General features: G+C 38.9%; 1 protein-coding gene across 2 annotated transcripts in view; it reads left to right on the top strand.

Moving 5' to 3' along the window:
- DRAM1 (DNA damage regulated autophagy modulator 1) overlaps positions 1-13,097 on the top strand; it is a 65,796-nt gene extending 52,699 nt beyond the window's left edge. For both annotated transcript variants that reach the window (XM_006138037.4, XM_025178941.2), the window contains one exon: positions 746-13,097. In XM_006138037.4, coding sequence (XP_006138099.1) covers positions 746-754 — 9 coding nt within the window. In that variant the 3' untranslated portion in view covers positions 755-13,097. The remainder of the gene's footprint in view (positions 1-745) is intronic.
- Positions 13,098-13,106: the final 9 nt, after the last annotated feature.

Below are 13,106 nucleotides of genomic sequence, written 5' to 3'. Positions count from 1 at the left end.
AATGAAAATATAAACAGAAAAACCGTTTCCAATCTCTCATACTATTTGCTACCTGCTTTCAAACACATACAAAGCTCACTCTTGCTGCTGCTATTCTCAACTACAGATGACCTGCAGGGAAGATAAATAGGAAGTGACACAGGTTGCGATTTATAGCAGATGTTGTGAACAAAAATTCCAATGAAAATTCCTTTAAATGAGCCGTGCCATTTTTTGGTCACTTTTTCCAGTATGATTTTTTGTTTTGTTTTTAAAACTATTTTTGAACAAAAATAATGTTGCAATTAGTGACATTTTATTCAATGGTTTTTATTTAAACTGAAAAACCAAGATCCTTAAATAAAATAGATTGATCTGCTCTTCTCTTATGCTCTTGCTGTTTCGGAACTAGCTGGTTACTTCCATTTGTCCTAATTATAATCTTTTAGTGATGGGAACTAGAATTTCCTGTGAATAACCTCCTTGAGTTAGGATGCGTTTTTACTGTTTGCAATATTCAGTCCTTGTCACCATTTAATGTTTGCTGCTGAGTTTAATTCTTAATCATTGTTCAGTTTAATGCTTATATAGTCCCTTTTCTGTGAAGGATACTGTAAAACACATCGTGAGGTCTCTGCTACTGAATGCTAGATTTAGCACACTGTTTGGATACGTGCAAAAATGTGTGATCTCTGTCTCTATTTGAAACCACAATGACTCAAATAACACCCAGGTGTCTTATGTTGGCTTTTTTTTTTAAATGCAGATTGCGTAGCTGCTAACACATCTGTGCTTCCACACAAAGAGAAGATTCGTTCCCATAGGCTGAAAAGTTTTTGAATCCTCCGCAAGTACTTAATGGAGTTGGAAATTGGCAGAATATGATGGGTCCCTTCTGTTAAGTAGGCCATCTGCTTGTATTGTATTCCAAAACAAGGTCATGGAAAGGAAAGTTATGAAGTGAGAAACTGCTTGTGTTAACTTTAAAGGGCTCAAAGAACAAGTATTGTTTTAGGAGCAAAATTAGTTAGTGTGTCATTACATCAAGTCTTAACCAGGCTCCTCTTTATACAAAAAGCTGATGCTATTATTTAATACACTGGAACAAGTAGTAAATTCCTTTGATCTTCAGAGGCTGTGGTTTGATTCCCAATACCAAAATTATTTTGATTATTGAATTGGCACATATCCCTAAAACATTCCTAAATCAGTAGATGGATTCTGAAAAGAGAGCTTGTAGCTTTAAAGTCTATTCCAAATTAATGAGTTCCTTATGGATGATAATGTAATAGCTGTGAGAGGGGATAAAGAACCAAAAAAAAAATCATGTACTTTGAAAACAGTCACTTCGTTAAAATTGATTACTTGTTCATTATGAAGAAAGAATGGAAGACAGAGTGTTTAAAAAGTTGTGTCAATAATAAGACAAGATCTCAAAACCCGGCTAGTTGGTAAATATAGTTTTTTTGCTCTGTGCTAGCCAATACCATTGACTTCAAAGGAGTCAGAACAAGCTGCAAATGAAGATCCCCTCATGAAGTATCAGTGAGTAAGATTCACTTCTATGACACCAATACAAAACAGCTTTAGGAAACTAAAAATAAAGACACAGGCAGGTAGCAAAGATCACTGGCACCATTAACATCTAATGCATATTTAGCTACTTAAAGCCTATGAATTGTTCGTTCTTGTAGTTAGTCTGTGTAGCTCCATGTTCCTCAAATGGCTACCCTCCTTTCAACTCCTTATCTTCCTTACTCCCACTTGCATGTCTTGTCTATTCTTTAAACATTTATGATATTGAAGCAAAGCACATCTGTTTTATAGGATGGAGACATTACACTAATATCTAAGGCCTTGACTACCTTTTGATTGGTCGCATACATGTGCCCTAATCCTGAAGGGTGTCTGGATACTTCTATACAACAAAATAGTTAAATATGGCCCCTTTCTGATTCAATTGAACCATACAATGGGTATAGCTTTGTAAGCACCACAGAGACATGAATGAATGATGCTATGAGCTCCATGCTAGCCCATTACGTCCCTCGGGACTACTTGGTTCATAACAGACTCAGAAGGCATGTGGCATTGCATTAATCTCTTCAAACTTCAAACCCAAAGCAGGTGTCTCTCGTAAGAGGTGGTCAGTTGAATTCATTCATTCATCTAACCATAGAAACTAGCATCAAAACTGGCACAAGCTTTGTGCTCCAGAGGCTAAAGGGTTAAGGAGCTCTCTGATATTTTGTTGGTAATGTCTAGACTCAGAATTCACGAATGCAGGACAGAGTTCCATTTTGGCAATGAGCTCTGGGTGTCTTTGGAGGCAATAAACTTTCCCCAACAAATCCCTCTGGCTACAGTTTAATTTGCAATGAAAGATGTTGGAGTTCATTTTTTTTTTTAAAAACTTTCATAACTGAGATGGCAACCCGAGAGGTGCCAGCGCTATGAACTGCCAAGCTGAAAGGTGCCGGGGGGCAGCCCTGGAAAGCCTGGTCACAAATTAAGCAGTCTCTCTAGTGCCCTTTTGCAATTCTTCACAAAATTGCAGAGAACGACAACCTCCCCACCTGTCTAGCTACTGCCTCCCTTCTTATTTCCAACTGAAGGTCACAAGTCCCTGTACTCACAGTCCCATACCATTCTGGATGACTGATTTGAGTCCGGCTCCAGTTTGTCCTTCCCAGGGGATACATTCCTGGCACAGTGCTCCTGTTGGTTCCTGTCTTAGGATGTCCCTCGTCAGCTGCTCTGTCCTTCCTGGTCTTTAGGCTGGCTTTTGGCTGCTTTAGGACCCAAGGGCCTGCCCCAGTGCGCAGCTCCGGCAAAAAGCAAAAGCCAGGAGGGAGCTATTTAAAGAGCTGTCAAGGACCCAGGTTGCAATATGACAGTACCTGTAAGAAATTTAAGTTACTTTCATGCCTGCTACAGACATATATATCCCTGTGTTCTCCCTCTCTCGACTCCCCTCCCCCGGAACAACCCGCATTTCCTCTGTCTCAGGATGTTTTAAAGAGGTTGTGCTTATGCTTCTATTGTAAAAACAGATATTAAATAAAAATAGTTCTCAAAACTTCTTTGTCCATCCTAAAGCACTAAAATGTAGCAAGACCATTCCTTTTATCTCTTCTTCACAGCTTTTTTAAAATATGTGGCTTTTCCTTATTAGCTAGTCTGCAACATATGCCCTAATGCAGGGGTGGGGAACTTTTTTTGGGTCAGGGGCTTGCTGACCCACAGAAAAATCAGTCGGGGGCCACAGACAAGTGAGAAGTACTGGAGGTGATGGGAGCACAATCCATTTATTATGTCTATACCAATGCAATATGTCAACCCCTGATGGATCGATCACTGCCTTGCCAATCCAGCTCATAGTGAAGACATGCCCTTAGACTCTAGCATATTGCTGCAACACAGCTATTTTTATTGGCCCCTCTTTTCTTGATAGATATAGCAAGGAAAATGGTTACTTTAAGGCCTTTAAGTTTTCTATATAAAAACATCTCCTTTCAGAGATACGGTCTTTACAATTACAACAGATATGATTTATCATCTCCTGGACCTTTCACAATCAACCCTCATGCTTTTTAATTAGAAAGAAACTAGTATTTAATCCACAACACACTGCTTGAATACTAAATAGAGCCACTTCACCCTTATTCCCAGGAACGATCTACAGAAACAGTCTAAAAAAGGGGTAAGCAGTGAGGTGGCAAAATTTGCGGACGATACTAAACTGTTCAAGATAGTCAAGACCAAAGGAGACTGAAGAACTTCCAAAAGATCTTACCAAACTGAGTGATTGGGCAACAAAATGTCAAATGAAATTTAATGTGGATAAGTGTAAAGTAATGCATATTGGAAAAAATAGCCCCAACTATACATACAATACGATGGGGGCTAATTTAGCTACAACTAATCAGGAAAGAGCTCTTGGAGTCATCATGGATAGTTCTCTGAAAACGTCCACGCAGTGTGAAGAGGCAGTCAAAAAAGCAAATAGGATGCTAGGAATTATTAAAAAAGGGATAGAAAATAAGAAAGAATATCTTACTGCCCCTATTATAAAACTATAGTACGCCCACATCTTGAATACTGTGTACGGATGTGGTCTCCTCACCTCAAAAGATATTTTGGCATTAGAAAAGGTTTAGAAAAGAGCAACTAAAATGATCAGGGGTTTGGAACGGGTCCCATATGAGAAGAGGCTAAAGAGACTGGGACTTTTCAGTTTAGAAAAGAGGAGACTGAGGGGGGATATGATAGAGATATATAAAAACATGAGTGGTGTGGAGGGGGCCGATAAGGAAAAGTTATTTATTAGTTCCCATAATATAAGAACTAGAGGACACCAAATGAAATTAATGGGTAGCAGGTTTAAAACTAATAAAAGAGCGTTCTTCTTCACTGAGCTCACAGTCAACCTGTGGAACTCCTTGCCAGAGGACACTGTGAAGGCTAGGACTATAACAGAGTTTAAAAAAGAGCTAGATAAATTCATGGAGGTTAAGGCCATAAAAGGCTATTAGTCAGGGGGTAAGGAATGGTGCCCCGGCCTCTATTTTTCAAAGGCTGGAGAAGGATGGCAGGAGACAAATTGCTTGATCATTGTCTTCGATTCCCCCCCGGGACACCTGGCATTGGGCCACTGTCGGCAGACAGGATACTGGGCTAGATGGACCTTTGGTCTGACCCAATATGGCCATTCTTATGTTCTTAACTTGGATCCTATGAACATTTTCAACTGTTGGGCATGCTTCCCAGAATATTTGCCCCTTCGTTACATTTGCCCACAGTTCTTGCCATTCCTTCTTTAGGGGGTATGTCTACACTTCAGAGTTTTGTCGGAAAAACAGCTGTTTTTCCAACAAAACTTGAAGAATGTCCACACTGCAATCGCATTCTTCCACAAGAAAATAAAAAGAACAGAGGTGGTTTTCCGGCATTGGTAATCCTCATTCTATGAGAAAGATGCCTTTTTGCAAAAGAACTCTTTTGTAAAAAGGCACGTGTGGATGAGCAAGAGGGAGTTCTTTTGGAAGAAGAGGAAAGAGAAAAAAGCACAAGTGCCCTCGTGGCCATTCCATCCATAGCAATCACAGCTTACATGCGAGAGAGCGTCCATTCAGTCTGGACACACTCTTTCAAAAAAACAGATCGCTTTTTCGATGCACTTTTGCAGTGTGGACGCTCTCTTTCGGAAGAAGTTTTTTAGGAAGATCTCTTCCAAAAAAGTGCCTTCCGAAAGAAGCCTGCAGTCTAGACATACCTAATCAAAACTGAGCTAGACTATTTAAATTTCAGTTTGCTGAAGGGGATTCTTAAGTCAACTACTTTGTGATTCCTTTCAGAGAACCTATCCTTTTCTTTTTCCTTGTTTGCACCCAGTCTTCCCTCAATGCTTTCTCTATCCTCTTTGTCTAGACTGGTTTCAGTTTCATTTGTTATCTCTTCCCTCTCTCTCCAACAAGCCTGTCGGCCAAAGTCTGAACCACTCCTGTTTTGAGAGAGAAGGTACTCTATCATATTGCCCTTCTCCACAGAAGCTCATTCTCACTGGCTGGAAGAGAGGGGAGTCCTGCCCCATCCTATACTGACTACAAGGCTCTGTTTCCTAGCCTTTCAAGAAAGTGTGTCCTGGAGTTTCCCCAACAATCCAGCTTCTAATTCCTTGAGACCATTTCTTCTCTTCCACTACCAGGACATTTCCATCCTGAGCTTTTGTTCATTCCAGCTCCTTGGAACCGAGTCTCCTGGCAAGCTCTATTGTTACAGGGCCAGTGTGCCCATCATAGTTTGAATCTAGCTTCATTTTATTGAACAGATCATAAATAAGATGATATTTTAAATTTTTTTATTCTACTGAGATCAGATGACTATAACACTTCATTTACAAATTCTATTAGAACAAAATATTAATTTCATTATAACTGCATAATATCATAGAATCATAGGACTGGAAGGGACCTCGAGATGTCATCGAGTCCAGCCCCCCGCCCTCAAGGCAGGACCAAGCTCTGTCTACACCATCCCTGACAGATGTCTATCTAACCTGTTCTTAAACATCTCCAGAGAGGGAGATTCCACCACCTCCCTTGGCAATTTATTCCAATATTTGACCACCCTGACAGTTAGGAATTTTTTCCTAATGTCCAATCTAAACCTCCCTTGCTGCAAATTTAAGCCCATTACTCCTTGTCCTGTCCTCAGAAACCAAGAGGAACAAATTTTCTCCTTCCTCCTTGTGAAACCCTTTTAGATATTTGAAAACCGCTATCATGTCCCCCCTTAATCTTTTTTCCAAACTAAACAAGCCCAGTTCATGAAGCCTGGCTTCATAGGTCATGTTCTCTAGACCTTTAATCATTCTTGTCGCTCTTCTCTGTACCCTTTCCAATTTTTCCACATCTTTCTTGAAATGTGGCGCCCAGAACTGGACACAGTACTCCAGCTGAGGCCTAACTAGTGCAGAGTAGAGCGGCAGAATGACTTCACGAGTTTTGCTTACAACACACCTGTTGATACAACCTAGAATCATATTTGCTTTTTTTGCAACAGCATCACACTGTTGACTCATATTCAACTTGTGGTCCACTATGAACCCTAGATCCCTTTCCGACATGCTCCTTCCTAGACAGTCGCTTCCCATCTTGTATGTATGGAACTGATTGTTCCTTCCTAAGTGAAGCACTTTGCATTTCTCTTTATTAAACTTCATCCTGTTTACCTCTGACCATTTCTCCAACTTGCTAAGGTCATTTTGAATTATGTCCCTATCCTCCAAAGAAGTTGCAACCCCACCCTGTTTGGTATCATCTGCAAACTTAATAAGCGTACTCTCTATCCCAATATCTACATCATTGATGAAGATATTGAACAATTAAAACTATTTTCAAGAAGCATCTCATTTGGGTCCCAATCCTGTGAGGATGCACTTAATCACATATTTAACTTAAAGAGCACACTTAAATCCTAGCACATGCTCTTCAGTCTTTTGCTGAAAGAAGGCTCAGATGCTGAATATCCTCAATCCTCATTGATTTCAATGAGAGCATTCAGTATTGTGCAAGGTAGTTACTAAGGATCAATGGAAAAGTAACATATGTCACTAACATAATGTACCCTCAATAGTAAATCTGAATTTGGATGCACTTAAGACAGAAGAATTGTTTTTAGTAACCAAAAATTAAACCACCAGCTAATATGATTAAAAGCAAATCATAGAATACTAGGACTGGACCTCTAGAGGTCATCGAGTCCAGTCCCCTGCCCTCATGGCAGGACCAAATACTGTCTAGACCATCCCTGATAGACATTTATCTAATCTGCTCTTAAATGTCCCACAGATGGAGATTCCACAACCTCCCTGGGCAATTTATTCCAGTGTTTAACTACCCTGACAGTTAGGAACTTTTTCTTAATGTCCAACCTAAACCTCTCTTGCTGCAGTTTAAGCCCATTGCTTCTTGTTCTATCCCCAGAGGCCAAGATGAACAAGTTTTCTCCCTCCTCCTTATGACACCCTTTTAGATACCTGAAAACTGCTATCATGTCCCCCCTCAATCTTCTCTTTTCTAAACTAAACAAACCTAATTCCTTCATCCTTCCCTCGTAGGTCATGTTCTCTAGACCTTTAATCATTCTCCTGCTGCATGCTCAGTTTTGTTACTACTTTGGCTTTTCAGAAAAGAGTACATCCTGTAGCTCCAAAGCCTTGAATAAGTCACCAAAGTTGCACAAATGAAACCAAACAAAGCAAAATTATTCTGCTGTAAAAAACATGTGGTTAACATTTGTTTAGAATTTACTTCAACTATCAAAGCAAATGTCACATTTTGATAAATGTTTCATAGCCATTTTGTACAGAATGCAGTTTATGGAACGTAGAGTCAGCATCTGCTAATTTAATGTCCTTAGCAGAACTAAGCCTTCACACCCTACCTTTGTTACATGCACATAAATACAGTCTTCTGCTAAATAATGCTGTATATACATTGGAATTGCCATGGCCCAAGACTAACAGTTAACCATAGTGGATTGCTTTTATGCATCTTTGATTGCAATATGGCTATACCATTTTACACCAGCTAAGTTCAAAGCTCCATTGCAGTTATCATAAAATTAAAAACTAGGGAAAAAATCATATATATAAACAACCAAAAAAGCATGTATGTACCCTGTTCTACTACTTTACGAAAGAAAGGCTTGAAGGTTTTCAGGGAAAGAGGTCCCATTGAAGGGAGTTACTTGGGATCATTGACAACAGGTCATCTTGTTAGCATAAAGGATTCCACACCTGGAATTATGACCATTTACCTGGAGGATCAGAGGGGAGGAAATTCCTTAGTAAGCCACGGTTGGAAAGAGGTGTGCAGAGGGAGTGTCTGTCTGCCTGTGGAGAATGGAGAGAAGATTTTTCCAGTGCCAAGTTTCAAATGTCATCTGTTTTCACTATAACTCTATGCAACAAAAATAAAAGCATGGTTGGATGTTTTTTTAAATGGAAAAGAGTTTTTTCCATCTCTCCCTTAACTCAAAAACTACTAAAGGGATTTATTTGGGCTTAGAAAAATTGAACTAAAAAAGGAGAATATATTGGGAAGTTAGGTGAGTGAAGAGGGGTTTAGAATAGAAGCTCTTCTGTAACCCACAGCAAGCTCTAAGCCCCTGATTTTATCAACTGAATTTCTAAAGTAATTATGCTATCCTTTCGCCCCTGCTGAAGCTACAATCTAAAGGCTAATAGAAACTGGATTCTGCATACAAACCAAACTCTGTGCTGTTTGTCACAGCAAAGTGACTTGCAATAAAAAGTATATTTAACTAAATAATTTCTGCAAATACCAAAGTACCGTACAAAATACATCTTGAAGTAGGAAAATAAATGGAGGATAATGAGCTAAAATGAAAAAGATTTGGCTCTTTTTAAATTAAAGCAAGTTGCTGTATCAACAAACATTGATGTCTCGTGGGTGAGAATTCTAGTAGGTCTGGACAAAAGACTGGAATTTAGAATGAATAGTCATGAGATTGCTAAAGCCAAATAAGAAGGTGAGCACAACTTGTCAGTAATTTTTATTGCATTTTTAAATGCATTCAGCTAGTTGGAAATACTCTTTACAATACATTAGTACTTTGGTGGGTATGCCAGCCTCTTATATACAATATCTGTTCTCTAAACTAAACTGAATGTAGGTCAATGGCATTATGAGCCATTACCAGTCTAATCAAAAGAACATGTAGATAATGGCTGGTAAAGACTGGGAACTGAGCTTCATTTCTTGCTACTGATTTTTGTCAGCATTAGTCTGGGTAAACAATCTAGCACTGCTCAAGGGTTCTTGGAAAAATCTTCCAATGTCATCATCTGGCAGTCACTAAATCACAGCACCGAATAGCAAAGGGTGCGGCAACTGAGAAAAGCAGACACTCTTTTTCACTGTTCTTCCACTCTCCCTCTTGCCACACGACCTTTCTTGTTAAATTGATAAAGTAGATGTAGCAAAGACCAAATGTTCATTTTGGACAGCATAACGATACATAATCTACAACTGGTTAAAACATTAACAGTGTGTGTGTTTAGTTTCCCACATCAAGGAAAGACTCCTATAGGTCCTCAAAGCCAGGATAAACTTGGGACTGTAGTCTGAGAACTTAACTAAGTATTTGGGAAGACTTATGGTGGGCATAAGGCATAAAATTGTTGAAGAATGAAGTAAATGAACTATTAAAGAGCACATTCATGTGAAAGCAGAGAGGAAGAATGTATCCTTTGCTAGATTTGTCATTTATGAAAGGTCTTATAAAACATTCCATATTGTCTCTCTCTTGGCAGCAGTGTGTTGGCAAGATCATTCAATACTCTGTTTCTCCATGCTGCAAAATTTCAGGTATCAATGTGGTAAAGCCACTGTTACTACTGAGCTGCTGCTCTAGAAACTCTTATTTAAAAAGAGTTACTATTTATTTAGACCAGATTTTGATAAACAAGACCAACTACTAATCCACATGTGCAGAAATACTTGATCTCCATCTCTTACTCTCTGGGCACAATTTTTCCATTTACTCTCTTCCCCTCACATTTTATAAGCATGCACTTCTCCAATAAGAAGTTGCTTCGAAGATCACAGTCCATTTTAATATGGCTTCTGGCGCCACAGACATACACCAAAGATGTAATCAAGAAGAAAAAAGGACAATCAAGCTAAAGAACACAGCACAGTCTCAAATGGAGAGTACTACACCTTACAACCAGTTCATCTCTCAGTTATGGAAAAAACCAGAAGAACAGCAAAGATCCATATTTTCTCAAAGTTTAAGGATATCTGGATATGGATTTTAAGTTCTGTCCAGAGATGTACTAGTCATTATGTTTGGTACAAGACCCACATTTCCTCAAACATTGTTTGGATGCAGGATTTTACTTTGGACCCATCTCTAATATTTATGACCTCATCATCATTAAAAAAGTATGGCCTGAAGGTGGGCATAGCTTGCTCAAGAAGAGAGTAGGAGTTGCTGAGGCTGAAAATGTTGCCATGTTCAATTGTTTCCAATCTAAGTTAAAAGAACGAAACCTTAAACTAAATAAGGTATTGTGCTTTGTGTCCAGGCTTATAGTCTAATTTTAGATTTTAATTTAAGTTTGCAGCAGTATTTTTAAATAGTGACTTACATCAGAGGTTCTCAACTGGGGTACACCTCCCCCTGGGGTCCATAGCTGTCTTCCAGGCCAGGGAGACATCTAGATATTTGCCTAATTTTACTGAAGTCTAGATATAAAGTAAAGGCAGTACAAACTAAAATTTCATACAAATGACTTGTTTATATGACTCTATATACTATACACTGAAATGTAAGAATATAAATATTGTACTAATTGACTTATTTTTAGCTGTATAGTAAAAATGAGAAAGTAACGGTTTTTCAGTAATAGCGTGCTGTGATACTTTAGCATGTCTGTGTCTGATTTTGTAAGCAAGTAGTTTTTAAGTGAGGTGAAACCTGGGGGGTACACAAGAGAAATCAGACTCTTGAAAGGGATACACTATTCTGGAAAGGCTGAGCGCCACTGGTTTCTGTGACAAGTCTTAAACCATGAATGAACAGAGTGGGTTGGGAATGAGTCAACTTCCAGTCCTAGTTCTGCCAGCCCTCCCCCCCCCCCCCCATATTTAAAAAGGGCTTCAGAGGTGATCCTGGCAATTACATGCTGGTTACCCTGATTTCAGTCTCAGGAAATCCAGTTGAAACTATAGTAAAAGGAAAAAAAAAATGGTCAGACACAGACACAGAGGAACATAATTCATTGCAGAGGAGTTAACATGGTTTCTGTAGAGGGAAATTGTGTGTCACCAATCTACTAGAATTGTTTTGAGTGATCAACAAGCATGAGGACAAGGGGAATTCAGTGAATATAGTGTACTTAGATTTTCAGAAAGGTCTCAAAGATTCTTAAGCAAAGTAAGCTGTCAGAGAAGAGGAAAGGTCCTCTCATTGATTGGTAACTGGTTAAAAGACAGGAATCAAAGGTTAAGAATAAATGGTCAATATTCAGAATGGAGAGAGAAGTAACAAGTAGTGTCCCTCAGGGATCTTTACTGGGACCGATCATATTCAACAATGATATGGAAAAGGGGGTAAACAATAAGGTGGCAAAATTTGCAGATGACAAAACTATTCATGTCCCAAGCAGACTGAGAAGAGCTACACCAGGATCTCGTGAAACTGGGTGACTGGACAATGAAATGGCAAATGAAATTCAATGGTGATAAATACAAGGGAATAGATATGAAATGATGGGGTCTACATTAGCTGTTATTGGTCAAGAGAGGTGTCTTGAGCAATGTGGATGATCACTGTGGATGGTTCTCTGAAAATATTCACTGACTAAGCAGTGGCACTTAAAAAAGGCAAACCAAATGTTTGGAATCATTAAGAAAGGAACAGAAGACAACAGAAAATACCATTTTCCTCATAAGTCCATGTTACCCCTGTAACTTGAATTGTGCATGCAGAGGTGGTCATCCCATTTAAAAAAAAAAGTGTATTGGCATTGGAAAAGGTTCAGAAAAAGGCAACAAAATCATTAGGAGTATGGAGAGGCTGCCATATGCGGAAAGATTAATAAAACTGGGACTTTTCTACTTGGAAAAAAGAGATGACTAAGGGAAGGTCAGGATAGAGAGCTATAAAATCATGAGTGGTATGGGAACATAAATAAGGAAGTGTTATTTATTCCTTCTCATAAGAAAACGGGGGGGAGGGGGTCACCAAATTATATTAATAAGCAGCAAGTTTAAAAACAAACAAAAGGAATTGTGTTTTCACACAACACACAGTCACACTGTGGAAATCCATGCAAGAGGATGCTGTGGACAAGACTATTGCAGGATTTAAAAAAGAACTAGATAAGTTTCTGGAGGATAGGTCCATCCATGACAATTAAACAGGATGGGCAGGGATGGTGTCCCTAGTCTGTTTGCCAGAAGCTGGGAATGAGCGACAGGGAATGGATCACTTAATGATTGCCTATTCTGTTCATTCCCCTTGGCCTTGGTAACTATGAATCTAAGAAGATTCTGCAAACTAGTTCCTCTTCCGTGACCTAACAGGAGATTGCTCCTCATGGGAGCTCATCTTTACTCATTTAGCATGTGTCTACAACAGTAAAAGAGGCAGAGGCTAGGACAGGACTTGGCTTTCAAAAAAGCTGAGCACCCATAAGCCACCATCAACTTAAATCAAGAATGCAGGTCACTATTGGAATTTCAATAGGAGCTACTGGATCTGAAGCAATTTTTATAATTAGGTCACTTATTTAAATACTTAAATTTGGAGTGATAAGTGTATTTGCTCCTCTTTTAAATATCTTGGTTCCCCCTGCAAAACTATCACTGCTTTAGTACATTCAGAATCAAGTTATGTAGAAAAATACAGTAATTTACCTTTAGCAAAACACAGATTATATATGTTCCACATTTAGCTTTTCATAACAGTGTAGGCTGGTCACTATACCGTACTACCAATGAGAAAATTAAAGGTAAAAATGTTAGCTTGTTTTAAATAGGATTATGAAAATTCTGTGAAATAGTAAGCTCAAAGTAATGAACAGTCACAAC

This window comes from Pelodiscus sinensis, chromosome 1 (assembly GCF_049634645.1).
Source record: "Pelodiscus sinensis isolate JC-2024 chromosome 1, ASM4963464v1, whole genome shotgun sequence".
NCBI lineage: Eukaryota > Metazoa > Chordata > Testudines > Trionychidae > Pelodiscus > Pelodiscus sinensis.
This window is presented reverse-complemented; position numbering and strand designations above follow the sequence as displayed.